Source organism: Kryptolebias marmoratus, linkage group LG20 (assembly GCF_001649575.2).
Source record: "Kryptolebias marmoratus isolate JLee-2015 linkage group LG20, ASM164957v2, whole genome shotgun sequence".
Lineage (NCBI taxonomy): Eukaryota > Metazoa > Chordata > Actinopteri > Cyprinodontiformes > Rivulidae > Kryptolebias > Kryptolebias marmoratus.
The window spans coordinates 26,560,637-26,585,230 of record NC_051449.1 but is presented as its reverse complement, the minus strand read 5'-3'; the positions used below and the strand labels follow the sequence as shown (position 1 = coordinate 26,585,230).

The following is a 24,594-nucleotide window of genomic DNA, read 5'->3' as shown; positions in this document are numbered from 1 at the left end:
AAACCATCTTTTTTTACACCTCATTTAGATGCAGTCTTTGACATCGTGCCAGTGTTCGGTGTGTTGTGGCTGTTTCCAGCAGCACTTCACTGTTGCTATAAGAGACAAACACATCAGAGACATGGTGTGTCCTGTCTGCTGGGAGCCCGATATTAATGATCCAGAACACCTCAACAGTTACTTCTCCACCCTGGATATCCAGGTAGGAAGGCAGATGAACCATAAAAGACCATAAGTGAAAAGCAACCTGTTTCCCTTTAAGTTTTCTGTAAGCCACTGGTGTTACATGTTTTTTTGTTTGTTTGTTTGTTTCCATTGTCTGTGGAAAGTTGTAGCAGCTCATATAAAGAGATAGGATGAGTAAAAATGGAATTAAATGCTTAGACTTCATTATGAAACCTTTGTAGTTAAATTTCCAACACCACTGATCATAGGAGGCTTATCTGACTATTCTATCTAACAGAACTATTGTTCCTATTCCCTTCAAGGTAGATTCTTTAAAGTGTTTTTGGACCAAACAGTTAAGGACTCTCTGAGCGTTATAAGTCCCATTAGGAAGTGGTAGAAGGACCTACATGTTTCCTTTCATATCCTTAGGGGATTGCTGTGATTGTGTCGCACTTAGCAGATGATGAGCTAAAAGCAAATGTAGCACTTTGAATTGCTACAGTACCAGCAGCGCAAAAACAAAATAGGAGCAAACTACCGGAAATGATTTTAAGGGCTGTGAAGTGGTCCCCTGCAGTCTGGCAGCATCTTTACTTTACAAATTTGGAGTTTAATGGAATCTTGACTCTGTTGTAAATCACTTTAATGCAGTTAATTTATATAGTGCCACTTTACAACAAAAGTCATCTCAGGATACTGTACAAAGCATTCACATAAATAACATTATAAACTGCCAATGAGTAAATAAAATAATGTTCTAATATGGTATGGGGCGCTGTTTGTAATGTTAGACAGTCAAAAATTAATAGCAATATTTTGGTTTAGTTAGCCTTTAATAAGAATTTTTTTTTCCAAAGTCATATTTTCATCATGTTATTTATACATTTATAAATATCATAGTTCCAAACTAAATATTTAACTTACAAGTTAAATATTTAAGTCCGAGCTAAATATTTAGTTAGCAAATGAAATGTTTAGTTTGGAAATTAAATGTTTAGCTTATACATTTAGTTTGTAAACTAAATATTTAGTGTGAAGCTAAATATTTAGCTTGATAACTAAATATTTAACTTGCAATTAAAATATTTAGTTCGGAACTATGACATTTATAAATGTATGAATAACATGGCTAAATAAACCAAAATTATCCTGTTAATTTTTGACTGTGTAATTTTACAAATGGCACCCCATATTATGGTTTGGATTTATATCAGCTTAATACTGAATTATATATTATTGATTTCAACTGTATTGAAATTACTTGAACTGATTTAAAATGGATTAGATTTATTTAGATTATAACTACATTAAATCGAGTTTTAATTTGGTTGAAATTAATTCTATTTACTTGTCCTCTAACTTTTTATTTTTTTCATTTTAAAATGCACTCAAAAGATTTTTGTTGTGAATGTCAGTTTGGTGATTGGTGGAGGACCCAAGATTGCAGACAGCAGGAGGCAGGCAGGACAGATGTAATTGAAAACAATTTATTTTATTTTATTTTATTAAAAAAAATTAATTATTTTTTAGAACAAATCAAAGCAAATTAATTAACAGGAACTAAGAAAACTACAACTCAAGAGAAGCTTACTGTGGACCAGGAACAGGGTGTTGTTTGTACAGTGCCCTAAGATGGCCTTTGTTGTGACTTGTCAATATATAATTGAATTGAGTTGAATTGAATTGAACAAAATCAGGGAGAAACTAGGTAACAATGTCTGGCAACATGAAAATACAATAACCTAACCTGCCTGACTAAACCGTTAACAGAAAACTGATCAACTAAGACACAGGGAAGTACAGAAAACTCAACTCAGTTCCATCTTTTTTTATGGATCTTTTGGAATAAAACAAAGGTAATCAACATAAACAATTCATTGGCTTTAAATCCTAACTTGGCTTTATGGTTTACAGTTATGTTTTTGTACCTACAAGGCCACCGTACCTCTAACATGTATCATATTGTTATATGCTACAGCTCAGAGAGTGTCTGGAACCTGAAGTTTACGAGCTGTTCCACAAGAAGCTGACAGAGCAGGCTCTTATCAAAGACCCAAAGTTTCTCTGGTGCTGCCATGTGAGTACACAAAGAATACTTTATCAACAAAGTCATCAAATGATCTCATACACATTTACAAAATCAGTAATTGAAGTGCTTTTAAGTAAACTTTATGAAGATGTTTTAGTGGCAAAAAAAAAACAAAATTTTAACAGCCAATCTGAGGATTATCTTGTACAGTGGTGTCCAATCCTGGTCCTGGAGGGCTACTATCCTGCATGTTTTAGATGTTTCCCTGCTCTTCGGCAGGTCTTTAAGTTCTGTAGAATCCTGTTAATCACTCAGTCATTCAAATCAGGTGTGTCAAAGCAGAGAAATATCTAAAACATGCAGGACAGCAGCCCTCAGCAGCCTTCTTTTTTTTTTTTCTCTGCTCCTGGTGGAAGGCGGACGTGTTTCTTTTCTCTCTGTCTCTCTGACTCATGTACAAATACAGAGACAATAAGCTGTGAGTACTTGGGTTCAAAATGGTACAATCTGTCCATCAAATAGGTTTTTGAACCATATCTGCTTCCACTGCAGACAGACTGACCAGATCAGCACCTTCATTATTGTGGATGAGGCCCCAAGCCATTGATCAATCTCCTGCTAAATATTGTACTGTTTGAATTAAACATCCTTCAACCAATGAGTGGGGTATGAAGTCAAAAATGTCAGTAAATCTTCCTTTCATTCATCTTCTGCTGCTTATTAGAGACTGGGTCACAGTAGTAACAGGTTAAAGGTGGGATCTCACTAATCTGCGGCTGTTGGAGACAAACAGACAACTCAAACTGACTCAATTGTGAGAACATACACAGATTTTATGTTGCAGTTTTTCTGAATTCTGAGTGTTTGCGACTGGCAAGCAGTGCAATTTTTGAAAGTCGTGGCTTATTGTTATGTGCAGCCTGCAAAACTGTATTCTAGGTGTTCACATTATTTTGTTGCCCACATTGTAACACACTCAGCCCACTTTGTACCCTCTCTGAAGTTTGTGATTTAATCTACTGGAGTACACTTTAGAAATAAGGATAGGCAGCTTAAGGCAGTCTTTGACTGGGCTGCAACTGTTCACCAAGTTGTCTCCAACAGTTGCAGCTCAGTCAGAGACTGCCTTAAGCTGAAATCCTCTTCCTCTACTAGTTTAAAGTTTAAAAAAGGGAAAGGGGGTCTTTGAAGTGTTCCTAAAACAGACTTCTTCTAGCTCTGAAATATAATCTCTCCAGCAAATCTTACAATAGGGGAAAAAATTCTTGAATTTTCTGCTGATTTTGATAGTTTCGTAGCTTACAAAGTTATGAACAGTCTCTAATATTTATGGCCATTTAATTTTAATGGAGGGAGACAACACATCAACTAAAAATCCAGAAAAAAATTACATCACATAAAAGTTAAAGAGTTTGAGACTACTGTGCCAGGGCTTATAGAGCATGAGGGTTTAGGAGAGTGTCTCGGTGATGCAGAAAACAGCAGGAACAGCTGTTTGGTGAGAACCAAGAGCTGTACAATTTCTTAGTTTCAATATCTGATGTGTTTACTGTTCCATGGTGAATAAAATATGTGTTTATAAGATTTGCTAATCATTGCATTGCGTTTTTATTTACATTTTACACAACATCTCAACTGCTTTGTAATATGAAAGTTTTAATTTGCCAAGTTGTCAAGTGTTTAATTGTTCTGCATTTCAATTTATTTGTATACATATGACTTATACCCTCTCATTTGATCTTTTCCCAGTGCTCCTATGGGTTTATCTACGATGGAGACCAGCTGAAAGTCATCTGTTTTCAGTGCAGAAACAGTTTTTGTGCTCAGTGCAAAAGGCCTGTAAGTGCTTTGTTTTTGTTCTTTCATTATTTCTTCTTTTTTCTTTGCTGGATTTTGACAAATTATTAATTCAGATTTACAAAGGTTATATATTCTAAACTAATATATGAACTTAATAATTGTTAAAGATATCACGTATTTGCATTCTGACCCAGGATAGATTTAAAGAGAAGCACTGGATAACCAATAAATAAAACCAAAAATAAATAAAACAGAAAAAATGAGCATGCATACATATCTATTACCCCCCAAAAAATAAAACAAATTTTTAAAAATTAAAAAGTCAATTTTTGGATGACTTGGATGGGTTCTGCTTTTGTCCAACAATCTTTAAATCAAACTTGATTTAGTTCTGGACTTTGACCGGACTTTTACCTGGTTCTCCTTAGACCAGTGGAGTGTAGCTTCAGCAGTGTCTTCAGTATTATTGTCTTGCTGGAAGGTGGACAGCTGTCCCTGTCTCATATCTCTGGAATGTCTTTGTCTTTGCTCCTTCCATCCTACCTTTAATTGTGACCAGTTTTCCAGTCCCTTCTGATTAAAAAAAAAAACATCCTCACAGCATGATGCTGCCACCACCATGCTCCACTGTGGGATGGTCCTTGATGTCCTAAAAGTTCGAGTTCAGCCTGATCTGACCACAGCACCTTCTTCAGGATGTTTAGGTAGTTTCCAATATGTCTTTCAGCAAATTCCAAAAGGTCACCCTTACTATTTTTTTCTTTAAGCAATGTCTTTTGTCCTGACTCAGCTCTGTGCAGTGTGCAGCTTTTAGTGGTCTTTACAATGGGATCACTGTCAGCAACTATCACACCAAATTTTATCTCAATATTTGTAAATTCTGTAAAGATTAGCTCAGTTAGCTGTAGCAGCCATCTTCAACTGGATGGACTCTAGAAGTTGTTCAGTTGGAGATAAGTACCAAATGATTAGTTTCTGAAACTTTAATCGAAACCTGTCTAGTGGTTCATGAGATTTTTTGCATACAGACTGAAAAACAAATACATAGACACAAGTAATTATATGAATGGCCACCTTTTATAAAAGCGAGCAATAATAACATTCTGGTGTAGATTCTCAGTCATCCAGGACATGGCATATCCAAAATTTCTATTCTGTAGTTGAACATGTTTGGGTTCTCATCAGGGAGCTTTCTTAATTCAATTCAAAACTGGGGAGTGTGGTGTTTTATGTAGGGGAAGCCACTCCTTGTTTTCATGGACTTTCAAAAATACACAAAGAAGGAACACCACTCAGACCCATCAGCAGCAACATTAAGTCAGTGACATAAAACATCTTGCTGGTATTTTAGTTCCTCCTGTTGGAAACACACCTCATCACATAGAGAACTCCATGGATTTTGCTAACAAAGTTCAACACTTGAACCCTTGTATCATTTGACGTCACTTGTCTTTTTACTTGAAGACCCACATCAGAAGCAGTGAAAACTGTCAGAAAACAACTCCTACAAGACAATGAGGACAACATGACCAACTTCACCCCAGACTATAACTGTATCCTGCTGGACCTCTGTCATTCCATCATTTATTTCAAATATAATGACAATTTTTACAGACAGAAGCACCAAGCCACTGGTTCACATATATATGGACGATACCTGGGTCAAAATTTAAGCCAAGGAAGTAGAAGCGTTCACCAGACACATCAAATCTGTTGGAAACATCAAATGTCTAGTAATTACTTTAACTTTGTTGATACCTTCTCTGTGTGCTGTGAGATTTCAGTTTATCTTCCACTCATTCTGACTTTCTTTTCACTGAATTATTTATTTTTGTTCAAATGAACTTTAATTTCTAACAAGTTTAAATGAACAACACAAAGCATTTCTTTACTAATAAAATGACAGCTGGTTATTATCAGCTGGTTATTATTATGGTATAAAAATTTTAAGACATCCTAGCTGGTTATTATCAGAACATGTTATGTGTTTGTGCAGTGGGAGCCGCAGCATGCAGGTTTGTCCTGTGAACAGTACCAGTCATGGAAGAGAGAGAATGATCCAGAGTACCAGAAACAGGGCCTGGCAGGATACCTGAGAGATAACGGCATCAGTGAGCTCTCCCTCTCATACACACACACTAATCTCATCTGATTCATTATGTATTTATTACTTCTCCTCATCAAACAAACCTTTTGGTACAAATGAAATATTAATTATGCTGAAAGTTAAGTCATACATTTGTGTGTATTTATCGCAAAAGGCCAATAATGTTTTTGCACGTCTGTGTATGTGTGTTCATTTGTCTGTAGTGTAAGTGTTGTAGTGTAATCTTAACCGACTGACAACATTTCTTCCACATTCCAATAAAAATCTTTTTATTAACAGAGAAGAATTGAAAAAGGAATAAACAAATAAACAAATAAACAAATAAACAAACAAACAAACAAATAAATAAATAAATAAAAAGAATTTTTTAAAAAAGGTTTTGTTTTGTTTAACCCTTTCTGGATTTACCATGTTCTGGATGACTGAGAATCTACAGCAGCAATAACAGAGAAGCTGTAGTGTTTTCAGACCACAAATACTGCAAAGACAAAAGGTAATAATAATTTTTAGACATCCCAATAATAATGTTTTAACTTAGGAAGAGATCAGAAATCAATATTTGGCTCAATAAGGCTGATTTTTAATCTCAGCTTTCCTGGATCTTGGTAGGCTTTTTGACAGTCTTTCATGTTGCTGTTGGGAGGCTTTTTGCCCTCCTGGAGCATAATTCAATCAGCTCAGCTCTGTTTGATGTGTTGTGACCATCCATCTTCCCCTGCATCATATTCCAGAGGCTTTTCAATGGGATACAGGTCTGGAGATTGGGCTGGCCATAACAGGGTCTGTATTTGATGGTCCTTTATCCACACCTGAACCCCACTGAAAACCTAACACTCACTGTATCCTTCTGCCAGTAAAGCCAAAACTAAACCTCTCTTTTCCTCACTCAAAATGTATTTTTAATTTTTACACATGGTCAGTAGTTTTTTTTTTTTCCCCAATTACTTGGGAGGTCCTAATAGCACTGTTATTGCCACCCAGATGCTTCTAGGGGTTAAAAATTGCAAAATAATTTAAAACACAAACCACATGCACATCCACTGGAATGGGTGCTGGATAAAAAATAGATCATAGATAAAAAATTATTAAACGAATTGAACAAACAAACAATTAAAAAAACAAACCATTAACAGAACTCCCACTGCACAGTTTATTACTAAGTCTGAAGAAAAGCATTGACAGTAAATATCACTTAATAAATTGTGCAGTGGGAGCTTTGTTAGTGTGCAGATTACGTTTTAGAGTTAATGATAATTACACCAGTGAATTTTAGACTTTTCCTTGTTAAATATGACTTGGTTCAGGTGATCACCTAATCAGTATCTCATTAAAGTAAATAAAATGAGGTAAAATGATGTGTTGCTTGTGTAAAAATTCAACAGACACTGAAATGGAATGACTGTCATCCATGTAAAGAGGCTAATTTTATACAGATTAGCAGGGGTCAATTAATTGCATGGCTAGTTTTATATTTGGTGATTTGTTTTAGACTCAGTCAAATGGCTTTACTCTGTTTAGATAATTCTAATAGTTATTGCCAAAGTTTGAAACACTCGCTCAAGATTTGTTAGCACTCAGATTATAAATTGGAGATCAATCTCAGCTATTGACACACCAAGTTTTAGTTAAATATCTGTAAATTGACTGAGTTATGGCCATTTTTGTGTTTTTTAAGGTGGCAGACAGCCATCTTTCTTTCTTTTTTTTGCCAACTAGTCTCCCAGCAGTCTCAGCTCTGAGAGATAGAGCTTAAAACATTCAGCAGCTGGGGATGATTTGGACTGTTTTAAAATATTTTCCAGCCAGCATGTACTGGGTGGCAGTGGCTCAGGAGGTAGGGGTTCATCCTGTAACTGGAGGGTTGCCGGTTCGAGCCCCCACTCCATCAGTCCCATCCATTGTGTCCTTGGGCAAGACACTTCACCCTACTTTGCCTACTGGTGGTGGTCAGAGGGCTCGGTGGTGCCGGTGTGATGGCAGCCTCACTTCTATCAGCCCGCCCCAGGGCAGCTGTGGCTACAATGTAGCTTAGTGCCATCAGTGAATGAATGGGTGAATGATTGTAGTGTGAAGTACTTTGGGGTCCTTGGACTAGATAAAGCGTTATACAAGTGCAAGCCATTTAGCTAACAGATTTTTTATACATCACATTCAAACTATTTCCTCCATGAACTGATGATGTTTTTATCTTCTCTGTTTTCCAATCATTCTCATGTCATCTCTGACCTCCTCCCCCCGCCACTGCCCCCATCACTCCAGCCTGTCCTAACTGTCGTTTTCAGTATGCACTATCAAAAGGTGGCTGCATGCATTTCTGCTGCTCACAGTGTCGTTACCAGTTCTGCAGCGGCTGCAACAACCCATTTCACACAGTAAGTCTTGAATGCACTCTCCTTTCTAATGGGCTCCATCAGTCTACACAGCAGTGGTTCCCAAAGTTGGAGTCTGGACCCCACTGTGGGTCATGAAGCAGCAGTTTTTAAGACTTAGCATTCCCTGAAGGAAAGTATAGCACCCACCACCTTTCATGTCAGAGTTTAACTAAAATCATCTTTTGCTGAGAAAGGGTGGAGTTTTGCAATTTTGATCAAACCTTGTAGATGACATTATGTATGATCCCATGTGATAACTGTGAGATGTCGCCGAGTTGTCAAATCAATCAAGAGATTCAGTTCAAACACGAATAAATAAATATAATTTAATATGTTCATGTTACAGCCTACAAATTGCTTTAAACATAAAACAATAAATGTCTGTTTAGAAGCATCAGTGATTGTGTCACCTCAATCTCACAGTTTACCAAAACATTCTCATTTGACAGCGATGAACATGTGACATGTGTTTTCTCTTGTCCTCAGACTTGTACTGTGGACGAGTGCAGTGTGTCTGGTCTCCATGCTCATCATCCCAGAGACTGTTTGTTTTATCTGAGAGATTGGGAACCTTCTAGACTCCAGGCTTTACTGCAGGTAAACTCACACACGCACACACAGCTTTCTTTTAAACACAGGCGATCACAAAGGTCACCTGCAGGCATCAGCATTTTCATCTCGAAAAGGATGGTGGGACACTAAATACTTAATTTTTCTATTGACCGCTAACATGTATAAGACAAACAGAAACACAAAAAAGTGTGTCAGCATCAGAAACTGGGAAAGACAGGACTGTGATGAGTGAGTAATCATCTGTAGTCTTTAACATGTCCAGCATTACCAGCCTTACATTAGGAATTCACATGAATTACATTTCATTTTCTCAACAAAACCACCTCAGATCCTTCAACCAGTGAGCTCATCAGCAGAAACATTAAACACATAGACAGCTACACATCCACCTGCTGTAGAGATCAGAGAAAGTTTAAGTTTGCCAAAAGAATATCCTGCATCACACCAACTCAGGAAGGTAACCACTGGAATAACTACTGGAATAACACATGACTGACATGAACTTACAGGTCACTCACTTATAAAATCATCAATATAAATAACCTTAAGTATTGCTAATATTAAAAACTACAGAACACAGATACAGTAGTATCTGCATTACTGATTTAGACATGACAAAAATCAATAAAAAGACTAAAGACAACATGTAAACCTCAATATTTCCTTGAGAGTCTAATCACAACTGAATAACTACAACATTGAACAACTTACAATCCATCAAACTGTTCAGTGTAATTCACTAGCTTTAAAGCTTTAAACACCACTCACTTCACTTTAACAGCACTGTATAAGCAGCTTGGCTCCAGGTCACTTTGTACTTTCATGACGTCAAAGTTTGGTCTCAAAGGTATTCACACACAAGCACAACAAGATTTTTATGCATACAATAAGATTCACAAGCGTACTACAAGATTCACCAATGCATAAACAGTTTTTTCAAATGTACACATTTCAATTTGCACAAGTAAAAATATTCTTTGCATACAAATTGTAAAATACATGTGCATAAATCAGCTGCTGTATAAGAATAATCTAATTTTAGGATGTTAATTTCATTAGTGAAGTCTTCAAAATTAACATGTTCTTCTTGTGGAAAAACTAACTGAAAAAAAAAAATATATATATATATAAATATATATATTTCTGATACTTTTTCCACATGAAGAATAACCTACTCATCTAATCAGGCCTTGTGGGCCGTGGAGAGTGTAGCGAGGTTGTATTTGGTGTGACCTGGGCCTTACATCTTGTGTTGGTTGTTGCTGTTCTTTGTTAACTCTGTTTTGTTATAATTTTGTTTAGAATTAGGGTTCACATCTCAGGTACACATTGATTATTAATAACTTGTTTTTTTGTGTGTGTGTGACTTCAAGAATAATGGAGTAGATTTCAACACTGAACCTCCTCCTGGAACACAGACAGGTATGTTACAACTCAGTGCTCATGTTTCTTGCTTCACTTACAAACTTTTTTTTTTTTCCAAAATTAACATTTTTCTGTAAATGTTTTTTTGAAACCATCAAAACAACTACATACTTGCCAACCGTCCCGCATTGGGCGGGACAGTCCCGCATTTAGCCCCCCCGTCCCAAGTCCCGCATCACCCTGTGCTGGACAGCCAAAAGTCTCACATTTGGCCCTCGCATGCCACACTTTGTATTTCTCACGCAAAAAAAACACACGCTAACGGCCTTTTTGTCACTTTAACCCTATATTTAGCGAGTTTTCAGGTCCCTCTAGCATTTTTTTAAAGTGACTTTGGCGGCTAAATGTGAGAAAGCACTCATTCTGCAGCGTACAGTAAGCCCCGCCCACTTCCCCAAGCACTGACAGCTGTCAATCTCACAGGAGAGAGGAGACCCACTCCACTCTGTGTCCACAGTGGCGCTCCCGCGCGCCCCTCAAGCCCCCTCCCTGATGTTTGGAGTGGGTTTTTTGCATGATGTTTTAAAGACATGATCAGCTGATGAAGAGATAAGCTGTGTCTGGCAAAACTTTTTATATAGAACTGTATATATTTGGGCAGACAGGCTTAAACACAGATAATGTAATACTTAAAATGTGAATGTGTGTGTGNGGGGGGGGGGGGGGGTGAAGGGGGGGTCACGCTATGTTGTCTCACATTGACATTCCCAAATGTTGGCAAGTATGCAACTATAGGAATTGCATATCCTGTATGAATACAGGGTAAGTACTGAATGACTTCACTTAGGTTTGTTGAAGAATAAACTTTTAACTGAACTGTTTAAGTAAAAATAAGCTGTACAAAGTTTAAACTAGCAAATTGGTAGCTAAAACCTAATACTAGCAAAACAGAATAATAAAGCTAAAATCATATAAACAAAACCAAAATTAGCATGACAGTAGTTGAAAGCTTGAAAGCAGTTGTGATAAAGTACCCAAAAGCTTAAAAGAGCAAAAGAAGACAAAAATAGAGCAACTATGCTATTGTAGATTTCTGCGAACAGCGCACGGACCTGAGAGCGCGGTGGAGGCGTTTATACTTGGCGCTTACATCGATGCAGTATTCTCCAAAAAGACGGGGGGCAGTAGGCTACGGAACCAGTGCCAAGTTACAAAAGGTGCACGACGTGACACCACGTGGGGCCTTCATGCAGGGGCGGGGACAGCGCGATTGCGTCACTATTGGCACGCGCACCCTTGCGTGGTGAGGTAGATAAAGGTAGCAGTTTTGGGGGTGCGGGTGAAAAAAAAACATGTAAAAAAATGATGTATTTATAATAAACAAGCGGAGCCTGCTGGCGGCCTGCCAGGCTTATAATACACTGGGGGAAACCCTGACTGTATAAATGAAAACAATAGTATGAAACCTGACTCAACATTCACACAAGAGTGCATGACTGTGTTCTATTTCAGTGGTTTCAACCCTTTTTCCTCAGAGACCTCCTTCTTCCACCAGCAAATAAGTACTGTACTGTATGCCTCCCTAAAGCCAAATTAGCTAAATTAATACTTATTTTATATTTATAATATATTTCAGATATTTTCATTTGTTTAGCGCTTCTGTTTAAAAAAAAAAAAAAAAACGTAAAAAATAAAACACCTACTTGGCTTTTGCATACCTCTGCCTGGAGCGGAAACGTCACAATGTTTTTTTTTGTAGTAACATGTGGAAACTCTGACACATAAAGTGTACTGAGTAAGACACAGACCCAGAACTGTATGTTTGGTCATTCTGAGTACAGTAACCTGTTCTTTGACATTTCAAAACTTTTTGTCATCTCTCACCACATGTAAAAAGAGAGCACTTTAATGACAACAAAGAATCCATCCTTTAATTAACCTGTATAAAAAAACCAAAAAAGTTTGTCATCATACAAACATTTCACCATTCTTCTGTGAATAGTCTCTTTATTTACAAGATATTAGGGGAGTTATTTTGTATTAAAATATTTAATATTTTTTACAATTGGAGCAATAAAAAAATAAACAGTGAAATACTTTTCCTAAATCAAAACTCAAAGTATAGTACTACTACAACTACGTCTTTATTATTTTTCTTCTAATATTATTAATAATAATGAAATAAATATTTTGAAAAAAAATTATTATACAGACAAATAGCAGCTCTTATTAAATCATGTAAAATCCACTGTATCCTCCCCTCCCCTAAGGCTAAAATAGAGGCCTATATGTAAAAGAGAAAAAGTTCACTTAGCTCACCCAGCTGGAGGGACCCCTCCCTGGGGTCTGAGCTTGTGACATCATCCAACACCCCGGGGACTGACTTCACTGTACCACGACTGAACCTTCTGGATCGGCTCCACACCAGAGAAGAGCAATATGATGAATGCACCTGGCTATACCCCAGCCTTGTCTATCTACAGGATGCAGAAGACGTCCCCACCTCACACAGGAACATCTATCCACTTATCTTGCTATCTTCATTGCTGACAGCTCTAAATGGCTGCAAACAACACCCTCCCTTCCAAAGGGTCTTCTCTACCAAACAGAATAGAAGCCCTCTCTTCTCTCAAATACTTCTGAGCTCTTTAGTCAGTCCCTTTGACTAAATATGAACACCTATTCCTTACCAATCTCTCTGCCTCCTCTAATAAGTCCTACACAATCATATTACAAAACTAACAGTTACTGAAAAAACTCAGATTTTCTATCGATCCTCTCCCAGCTGATACAGCTGTCTGACATGATTTGTTCATTTTGAATTTAATGACTGACATCAAAGCAGAATACTTTACACCATCTGATATTTGGAAATGATTTAAGGACCTAGTTTGGATATGCTCATGTTTTTGTTTTTTTATTTTTTTTTTGTAATAGTATCACTTTTCATCAAATTCATTCATTTGTCTCAGTAACATTCCCTGACTGCTAATATCCAATAATACAAACCACAAAGTGAACTTTCAGAGACAAATGAGACAACCATTCAAACTCTCACTCACACCTAGGGACAATTTAGAGTTACAATTCAGTTCAGTTCAGTATATTTAAATTGACCAAAATCAAGCCAGGAGACGTGGAATACAAAACATAGTTATGTATTGACATTTTCTAATCTCAAAACTTTTAAGTTGTGGACTACAAATAGAGCCAAATATTTGTGAACAAAACATAGGTATCAGTGTAGATTAATTATAAATCTTTAAAATGCTAAACACCTGCTGTAATCAACATAATCATGTTCCATTACTTTTTTATTTTTAATGCACTGCAGGATAAGTATACAGTCAATTCAAACATTCTCTAACCATTAATACATGTGTAACACATGGTGTGTAAGTACATTTATGACCATTTACATACATACATATGGAGAACCAAAACTGATAATCAAAAATAAAAGCAGAAATATATATTTTGCTTTTGCCTTTTCCGTACGCATGCATTTCATCAAGTAATGTTTATATTTTGCTTTTGCGTTTTCCTTACACATGCATTTTCGTCAAGTAATGTCAAGTAATCTTTTTACATTACCCTGTGCATTTCTGCCTCAATATGCAAATGAGGAGGCTGCCTTCTTGGTCCATCCCCTCTCCTATTGGCCAATTACCAGGAAGGAGCAGGATCCATGTGCAGATTAATTGTTCATGCCTGTGCTTTCGGCCGTTTCAGAAGAACGCCTCATTTGAGAGGAAGTGAACTTGTAGTCGAGATGTCTCTGACAGCTGCAGAAGAGTTAAGGCAGAAATGCACACGGTAATGTAAAAAGAGGAGACGAGGAAATGTCAAAGGAACAAACACTTGTATAAGGCAAAGGTAAAACAAAACATAAACATTACTTGATGAAAATGCATGTGTAAGGAAAAGGCAAAAACAAAATATATATTTCTGCTTTTATTTTTGATTGTCAGTTTCGGTCCTCCATACATGTACACAGTACATAGAATAGTTAATTCACGTTATTAAAAATGTGCTAATTTATAGTGTTGTAAGTATGAACCATTCTTAACTAATGATATTTTCAAGGTTAATTAATCATTTATTAATGATTAAATAAGGCTAAATAAGGTGTAGTTATTATAAAGTTCTACCAGACTTTAGTATTTTGGACACCCAGAAAATAAAGAATTACAGTAGTCCAGCCTAGACGTGGTAAATACATGGACCAGCTTTTTTTTCAGAATTTGGAGACAAGATCTTTCTAATTTTAGTGATATTACATAAGTGGAGGAAAGTGGTCCTGATAACATTTTTAATGTGGGGGTTAAAAGACATATTGATCAACAACAACAACAAGGTTGTTTACATTGGAACTGGAGACCAAATTAATACCATCCAGCTGAAATTAAACATTCTCGTATACAGTAAATCCTACTAAAATTTTAATTGAATTTCACAGGTTTAAACAAGATTTTGTACAACTGTTTTCTTTTTTTCTTCTCTTTTTTTAGGTCTGTGTGGAGTAATAGAGCAGAAAGATGAGGGAGGGGAGCAGTCTGATTCAGCATGTGGAGCTCAGACCCAACCTGGACATGCAGCACTTTGCGAGTATGTGAGCTCTCATCCACCACTAAAGGCGGGTGATAATGTTTTTGCTCAAGTGTGTGTGAGTGCCTGTCTGTTAACAAAATATCCCCTGTCTGACTGGTTAAATACTGATGAAACTTATACAAAATATTCATCTACAACTGATTAACTTTTGTAGCCACAAAAGCCAATTGACATTAGCAAACACAAAAACAGCTATAACTTTGTTGTTTTTCATAATTTTACAAATATTGAGCAAAGTTTTTGATATTTTTTGAGCACTAACACATCTTGTGAGATTTCACAATATCACATTAGATTGTGAGTAAGGTCATATACAAACAAAATTTGACCAAAACAGATGCAACTCCATCATTTCTCAACATAAGATGATTTAGTCTAATACGCTGGCATTAAAGGCAGACAGCTGCATTACATCTAGGAATGTAACTTTATTCTGGTATGAATTCTATATATATGGAGTCATCCAGGACATGTCAAATTAGAAGCAACAACCTGGCAAAAGCAGAGGTAGAACAACTTAAAGTGAAGATCACATCAACCCTCTGTAGTGCCAAGCCACCTCCTTCAAATCTCACAACAGTAGAGCCTTGATGTGTGTGGTGAAGAGCCGGGGCCGGGGTTTCGCGGGTGGCTGGGGGTCTCTGACAGTGTCACACAGGGGCTGCCTGTGGGTTGCTGCCCCCTTGGTAGGATCCTCCCCACTCGGAAGGATGGCTCTCCAGGGAGGATGGGTATACACGCTTTCACCTTCGGCCTTCTGGGTTCCATTTTCCGCAGTGGACTGGTGCCTGCCTGGTGTGTTGGGGGCACTGGGGGGGTCTCTCCTGCTTGGTGCTGAGCGGTTTCTCTGCCAAAGCCGGTGTGGGCGCCGGGCCGTTGGGGGGGTTGGGTCCCAGGCTTGGCCTGCACGACGGGAGGTGGTGGTGTGGCTGAGTTAGGGGGGCTGGTGCCTTGCTTCTCGCGCCTCCACCTGTCCACCTGTCCTTTCTGCTCTTGGGTGCTGTAGATGGCGGGCCTTCAACTGTTCACGGCTCGCTTTTAACTTTGCATCTCCAGGTAGCATACTAGCACATATACACCCACATAACATGAACACACTTTTTTTTTATATATTTTTATTTTTTATGTATTTAAATACACTGCTCAAGAAATAAAGGGAACACTTAAACAACACAGTAAAAGATTGAGCACATCTGGGACACCATGTCTCGCTCCATCCACCAACATCATGTTGCACCACAGAGAGTCCAGGAGTTGGTGGATGCTTTAGTCCAGGTCTGGGAAGAGATCCCTCAGGAGACCATCCACCACCTCATCAGGAGCATGCCCAGACATTGTAGGGAGGTCATACAGGCACGTGGAGGCCACACACAATACTGAGCCTCATTTTGTTGTGTTTTAAGGACATTACATCAAAGTTGGATCAGCCTGTAGTGTGTTTTTCCACTTTAATTTTGTGTGTGACTCCAAATCCAGGCCTCCATTGGTTAATAAATTTGATTTCCATTGATGGTTTTTGTGTGATTTTGTTGTCAGCACATTCAACTTTGTACAGAACAAAGCATTCAATAAGAATATTTCATTCGTTCAGATCTAGGATGTATTATTTGAGTGTTCCCTTTATTTTTTTGAGCAGTGTATATATCTTGTTTTTACATGCTTTAATTAAAATGCAGAATACCACCTATTCACTATCCACTTTATTGGTGACTGTACTTGTCTGTTCTGAGTGCACCACTGTGCTTGTGTCTGTGTGTGGTGAGAACTGAAAGAACAAATAATCCTTCAAAGCACCCTCAATAAAATGCTTAGCACCTTAGCACCTGCAGTAAAAAAATCTCTGGAGCTACCATTGGAACTGGCAGAACTAAAATTTGCAGTAACTAAAACATAACCAGCTAAAATCTAAAATGAGCAAAGCTGTAGCTCAAAGCAAAAGAAGCAAAACAGAAGAGCTCAGAGCTACATTTAGCAAATGTAGAAAAACATTTTCTAAAAAAATTTAAAACCAAAATTTAAACCTGAAATAAAAAAGAAGAAAAACCTAAAAGCTAAAAGTTAAATTAGTTAAATTGTAGCTGAAAGCTAAAAAAGAACTAAAAAACAGTAGAATAAATATGCTGAAGTAGAACTCAGAAAAGAAACAAACTGAAATGATATGTATTTCAATAGTAAAATTATTGATAAATATAGTTAAATAATACAGAAAATATAAAAGTCACAAATATTAAAAGGTATAGCATGTTTATGCAAAACTAGAGCTGGTGCCTATCTCCAGCAGTCACTGTTCAAAAGGCAGGTGAGGTATACCTTGGACAGATCACAAGTCCATCACAGGGCATTTTGAAATATGTATGGTTAAAATAGTTCAAAGTACATGGAAGTGGTTGGATTGCCAAAAATGTATGGAAGAAAGTGTAAACGGTAAAACAATATTGTGCATGCTGAATCAGCATTCACACAATTTAAACAAACAAATTTCACAAAAAATTGAATGGGAAACTAGTTGTCAAAATGAATAATACAGCATTGCTGTACTGAAATATTTTAAAGAAGTGGTTATTTAAACTAGTGTACATCAAAGCAGCACTAGTCAGTTTTCATTTGGAAAGAGATTTTATCAACAAAGTCAATCAAACACATTTTCTATATTTTTACCTTGTAAAGTTGGTTAGATGTGCAAATATCCACATAATACATGTTTCTTTCAGTCTAACAATTACAGTGTACAACAGAGCTAAAAGTATTCAGCTTTAAAAGTATTTAGCTCTGAGTGGAAAGTATTAAAAGTTAAAGAGTGCATAACATAAAATGCATGCCTGTTGTTATGAGGTGAAGTGAAGTGAAGTGANGCTATGGTCTTAAACTTTTGATCAGCTGAAAAAAATCATGTTTGAGTGTAAATGCAGTTTTCAATTAATTCCCCGCTCAAAAGTTCTTGTCTCTTGCACTGATTTTTTCCTTTAACATTGTGAAGCTCTACTTAGAACCTTCTTAAGATCCAATCGTGCAAAATGCAAATTATTGCAGTTTTTTTAACTGGTCTTAAGATTATGATCAGGAGTGTATATATCCACTTCCTATATGGACTTCCATGAACACACAATGAAGGAGCGCCATTCTGACCCATTATTAGCAGCATAAATTGAGTAACATAAAAGATCTTGGATTTCTATTCTGTAGTTGAAGATGTTTGGGTTCTCATCAGGGAGCTTTCCTAATTCAAAACTGGAAAGTGTGGGGTTTCATGCAGGGCAAGCCACTCCATGTTTATATGGACTTTCAAAAATACAAAGAAGGAACACCACTCAGACCCATCAGCAGCAACATGACCTCAGTGACATAAAACATCTTGCTACTATGTTAGCTCCTCTTGTAGGAAACACACCTCATCACATAAAGAACTCCAAAAACAAAATTCAATATTTGAAGCTAGCTCCAGGGGAAATCATTTTATCATCTGGTGTCACTTCACTTTTTACTTGCATACTCACATCAGAAGCAGTGAAAACCGTCAGAAAACAACTTCAACAAGATAATGATAATAATCTATATAATAATAATTCATCTAACTCTAAAAGTTAGATGAACTCTAAAAGTTAATTAGTTATAGATGTACTTCCAATGATTACTTTCTGGGAGTTTCTCTAAAATTCATCCACTGGTTTGTGAAGTTGTTTGCTAATATATTCTGTTTACTCAAACAGGACATGACAGATCTGATCAGGTCTCTATATAATTGTGCTGCAGCAGTTCAAACCCGTCTCATGTTGAAAGTTCAAACTAGTTAGACTGGCTTTAAAAATGATCCTGTGCCAGATTGTTTATTCAAACAGGACATGGCAGATCCAGTGCTGTAAAATAGCACAAGTCTGTCAGGATTTTTGAACTAACCTGGAATATTATGTGAATTGTTGCTGTTCTAATGTTCATAATGCAGTATCTATGTGTTATATCCAGGAAACATTACCGGGAGTACCTGGTCAGCCTTATCAACAGCCACTCCATTGATCCTGCTCCCCTCTACAGCTCCAATGAGCTACTTCTGGCCTGCAGGAGGTACAAGGTTGATGACACCCGTAGGGATGAAGAGGACTCGTCCACCTACTGCAGCAGATTGCTCAAGGTGTGTTTCATGTGTCTGTTATTGTCTCCTGTAAGCACAGCGCTGTTGGGTTTATGCTTCGCAGGTGGTGGGTCATATATGGCCTTTTTTTTCAGTGTTGATGGATTGCAAGGCTAGTTTGATTAGATTTTCTTGCTCATTTAGTTTATTTATACTACATCACTTTAGGGCAGAGCACTATAAAAACAAATTTAACCGATAAAATCCAAATCCAATTACAAGCTATCCTTTTCAATCTGATTACAATCCGTTTTAATTTAATAACAATTTGTTTTAATTGTCAAATTGAAAAACACTAAACTAAAATTTCCACTGTCATTTTAAGTCACCCAGTGTTCCACATGTAGACATTGATCAAATTTGTTTTAATTTTCAAATGTAGCCACAAAATATTTGTTATGGGATATATGTTCAGTTTATATTTTATCCTATAAAATGGAATTTATGGATCTATTTTTTGGTAAAATCAGTCCATTTGACTAGATCTACTTTTTTTTAAATTAACTCTCATAACTTTCAGTGTGCTTGAAAACTTGAATCTGCTCACACTTTGCACTTGATGAAGCTGTAATTAAAACAACAATAAAAAAATGTGTGCATTGTACCAAATATTATCACAACCATAATTTAAACTGATCATACAGCTTTTTCAAAATAACTGAACTATCACTTTAAGATTCAGACAGCTGCTGATTTGATGTGACTTTTAATAAAAATATTCCTGTTCAAAATTTAATGAATGGTGATTTTACTGGGATACTGTTTCCAAACATAATTTTAAAACAAAACAACAACAACAACAACAACAAATAAAAAACATTCAACCTCTGCCATAGAGTGAATGATCAGCTGATGTGTGAATATAGCTGGTCTACTGAGATAAGGAGACTGCAATTAGTGTTATCAAATAAATTATTTTCATTTATTCTCAGTAAACTCAGTATTCTTTTGTAATCAGGCTGTATGATTTAATTAGCCCAGTTCCTGTCCACTTATTGATTCTCTGACATGTTTTCAGACTTGAGTTTGGAAGTTAATGATGCAACTCAAGCTGTTTTTGATCACGTCAGGTTATAGTTGGCATAATAACAGCTAGTACTTTTTCTATTTTTGTTAAATTTATTTAGTTTAGTAACCCCATCACTATTTCTTTGCTGTCAAGCACTGTTAATTGTATTTGACTTGTATGGAAGGTTCTGTAGAAATAAAGTTCAATTGATTGATTGATAATAATTAACTAGTTAGCCTACCAGCTACTACAGAGCTAACCAAAAGCTGTCAGGAACTGAGGCTTGTTCGACTAATTTTCACAAATCTTCTTCAAATACTATGAAAGCCTCATTTTAACTTACAAAACAAACAAATATGTTTTAAACTCACCATCACAGATTGCTGGTCTGAGTCTCTCTGAGCTAACACAGCTAACAGCAGAATAATGCTTCCTTCTTTTAACTTGGAGCCTGAGTGTCTCTTAAACATGGTTGCCAGTAATTCCAGGAGTTTCTTTCATTGCTTTTAGTTTCAGCAAAAGTTTGGCTGTCCACCCGTTAACAGGTGCTGACAAGCGCATGTCTGCCAAATTTTGCTCCATACCAGTGGATGAAGCAGCCTGCTGAGAGGGCAGAGTTTGTAGACCATTTCTATGAGTTTATTTAACAGGGAACCTCCTCCTTCTGGCCTTGTCATCACTTCTAGCTGACTGGTAAGGAACAGAACCAGTCACTGCAGATGTTATGGCGTGCATTTCTTTTCTCCTCTTGATTTAATTTACATATTTATACTCACATCTTTTTTTACTCAGGATAAGATTTCAAATGTAACTAAGAACAATACTTGATGGAAAATAAACCCAAGTAAAAGTTATAGTTTTGAATAATTACTTTAAAAGTAAAAGTACACAATATGTATACTCAATTGCAGAAATTCTAATAAATATAATTTGCTCTTTTCCATGGATGGATGGGTTGATGGATGGGTGGATAACTGGATGGATGAATAAATGGATGGATGGATGAATCTTGAAATGGGAATTAGCTGTTTATGTAGTTTTTAAACATGATAAAAGACATTAATTCAGATTTCAAAAATGTTGATAAAACAACAAAAAAAAGAACTCTGGTTCCTATATTTTAGCTTGTTTTTAGTTTATAACTTTTTATTATTACTTATACTGTATGTTATTTTAAAATCAATCACCGTTCACTGTACCAACATCCAGAGCTGGTATTCCTCTGATGAACCTCCCTTTGTATATACTGAACATTTATTTACTGTAACAAGTTTTTTTTTTGTTTCTCTGCAGAAACTGATGGATGAAGTACCACTTGGTGACAAGGTGCCACGCAAAAAATGAAGAAATTTCTTATTGTCTTCAACTTGCAAACATATTTCATATTCAGATGAACTTCCTCAGAATTCACTGTTTTCTGTTACAGGGATGACAGTTAATTGTATCTGTACCATGGCTAAATGAGTGGGTGTTTTTTAATAGAATTTTGCAAGGACAGTATGAATTTTAAGCTGCAAGAAGTGATGAGTAGCCCTCACACCTTGGTGTAAGCAGTAACACTTTTGTGTTTTATGATGAGAAGTCAGATTTAGAGGTCTCGGTGTGCCAACACCCTGTGATGAAAACTCAAAGCTTTTGATATTTAGAGTGTGCAGCAAGAATAGCTGTGTTCAAAATAAAGTACAAATTTCTCACACCTGTTGAATTTGATGGCCCTGAATTCTGCATGATGAAAGTCTAAATTAAATATAAACCCCTTAAAACACATATAGAGTATATTGGAGTGGGACTATGGGCACCTCATGATATGATTCAGTTACCATTCAGAGGGCTGCAGGGCAATTATAAAATGATTAGTGAAGCATTTTGATTAACTGCAATTGTCAGTTTTTTTAATAAACACCAGGAGGCAGCAAGTGAGCTTATGTTTATCCTAAACACTGAAACTGAAATGCAGAGACAGAAGTACAAATTTACAAATTGAAATAACTATGACTTATTTTAAATAGATGTGATTTCTGTGATTTCAGTGATTTCTATATTTTCATACCTAATAAAGAGTTTACAATATCAAATGTAAAAAAAAAACTTAATCACAGACCAACAATTAGCGTTTCTATGCCTTTTTCAATGATAAGTTGCATCGATGCTAACATAATTAGCATCTGGTTTATCACAAAAATTTAAAGTCAAATCAAATGTTTGAAAGTCATTAGTAAAGACAATTGTGGAATGACAACTTCGACTATAATTTAAAGGCATATATTCTTCCTGGTAACCAACAGATTCAAAAGCTGCAATCTCAAAAGAGGTAGACTAGTGGCATACATCTAGGTGTTCTTAAAAGTGTTGTAAATTCGTCTGTGAAAGAGATACTGTTTAAGTGTCTTCATTTTGACCAAAGTGTATCACGAATATTTATTTAAAACATAATAGTTTTTAATGCTTCCTACAGAAGGATTAATCAAGCTTCACAACAGCAAGATTGTCTTTATTTATTCCTACAAAACAGACCAATATCATAGGTTCTAATTTAAAATACAGACTTCAAAACATTGGTCAACTCAAGCTGTTCCTTAAAACAGTACCAATAAAAAAAAGGAAAACATAAAATAAAAAGCAGCGATTTGAAGAAGGTCATAACTGAAGCTTTAGATGTACTAAAAAGTCTGAAACTATTTTAATTTTACCAGTCAGGTCCATTTTGTGGCTCTATACAAATTTAATTTGGTAGGGGAGATGGTAAAAATGGCTCTTCTAGTTGTAAAGGTTGCAGAGTTTTGATATTAGAAATAGGGGATAGGGGATAGCCGGATATTTTCGTATTTCAAACACTATTTGAATGCAACATACTTCTTAGTTATGTGTTAAGTATGCACAGTTAGGTGTTGCATAAATAAATGCTAACAGAGCATGCTGTGATACATGAGAATCTGAGGTGATGGATAGCATATCTCTTCTGGTTTTAGCTAAGAAAATGTAATTAACATCATCTGTCTCCTTAACTTTGAGATGGAATTGATTTACACCCATCTGCATGGTGGAGCAGTAGTTAAAGCTGCTGCCTCACAGCAAGAAGATCACCTACTGACCATTCTGTGTGGAGTTTCCATCTTCTGTCTGTGCACATGTTGGTTTTCTTCAGGTACTCCAGTTTCCTCCCTCAGACCAAAAGCATGCATCTTATGTTCATTGGTAACTGTAAATTGATCCTAGGTATGAGTGAGTTGGTGAATGGCTGTGTGTCTTGTTTGTCACTGTGTCCTTGTGATGGACTTACCTGTTCAGGGTGTACTCTCACACTATGACCCCTGGAGATGGGCACTAGTTCCCCCACAATCCTGCACAGAAAAGTATGGAAAGAAAATGGGTGCATGTTACACTTTTTTATTGTATTGTATATTTTCAACACTCACAGACTCCAGGTGTAACTGCTGTTTATCTCAAACTTCAATATACTGAAATTATTCATTTATTTCACCTACAAAATATTTCTGTACAGAACAGCTGTTTTTAGAATGTAGATAATAAAAACAACCAACAGAGTGTAGCAGCAGAATGGCTGAAATACGACTACCTTTACATTGTGATTTACAACATAACTATAACATGTTCATGTTTCATATTTAGACTTTAGCGTTTTAAATATGGAATCATTTCACATTTTTCTACTAATTTCTCTACAGCTTAGTCAGATGAAGAGACAAGACACTTTATATTAAGGTTTTATCTCACTGGACTTGCAAAACTGTATTCTTGGCCGTGTACATTAATTTGTTGTCCACTACTACGCCCACATTGTACCCACCTCAACTTGTTTTGCTCCCACCTTTGTAGCCTGACCCCACACTTATGATTTGATCTCCTGGAGTACACTTTACAAATGGAGACAGGCAGGTTAGGATCCGTTGTTTAATAGTTATTTATCATCGTTTTAGGTCTGAACATTAGGCTCAGATGTTTTCTGTCAAAGGAGAGCTCTTGTGCAACAGTCAAAATACAGCTTCAGTGCTCCTGAGATGTGTTGGAGATGCCTACAACAACTCTGTTTTAAGGGCAAATCTGTGACAAATTTTTTGAACATGTTCTAATCTCAAGTGACAGCACTTTTTTTTCCGCAGTCACCATGATTGATACCTGTAAGTCACCCTGTCTCTCTCCTGCTGACCCTTGACCACTCATGTTGTGTTCATTAACCCTGATCCTGGCTCCGATATACAGGACTGTCTCAGAAAATTAGAATATTGTGATAAAGTTCTTTATTTTCTGTAATGCAATTAAAAAAACATGAAATGTCATACATTCTGGATTCATTACAAATCAACTGAAATATTGCAAGCCTTTTATTGTTTTAATATAGCTGATTATGGCGTACAGCTTAAGAAAACTCAAAAATCCTATCTCAAAATATTAGAATATCGTGAAAAAGTATAC

The 24,594-nt window shown here is 36.5% G+C and overlaps 1 protein-coding gene across 3 annotated transcripts in view; it reads left to right on the top strand.

Moving 5' to 3' along the window:
* Positions 1-22,852, top strand: part of LOC108250420 (E3 ubiquitin-protein ligase RNF31) — an 82,459-nt gene extending 59,607 nt beyond the window's left edge. For 2 of the 3 annotated variants that reach the window (XM_037982056.1, XM_037982055.1), the window contains exons 15-24: positions 29-202; positions 2,147-2,245; positions 3,947-4,036; positions 5,994-6,108; positions 8,364-8,476; positions 8,963-9,073; positions 10,423-10,471; positions 14,926-15,022; positions 18,986-19,151; positions 21,454-22,852. In XM_037982056.1, coding sequence (XP_037837984.1) covers positions 29-202; positions 2,147-2,245; positions 3,947-4,036; positions 5,994-6,108; positions 8,364-8,476; positions 8,963-9,073; positions 10,423-10,471; positions 14,926-15,022; positions 18,986-19,151; positions 21,454-21,504 — 1,065 coding nt within the window. In that variant the 3' untranslated portion in view covers positions 21,505-22,852. Of the gene's footprint in view, positions 1-28; positions 203-2,146; positions 2,246-3,946; positions 4,037-5,993; positions 6,109-8,363; positions 8,477-8,962; positions 9,074-10,422; positions 10,472-14,925; positions 15,023-18,985; positions 19,152-21,453 lie in introns of those variants that run through there. The other variant, XR_005234589.1, reaches the window with a different exon arrangement.
* The last annotated feature ends 1,742 nt before the right edge of the window (positions 22,853-24,594 follow it).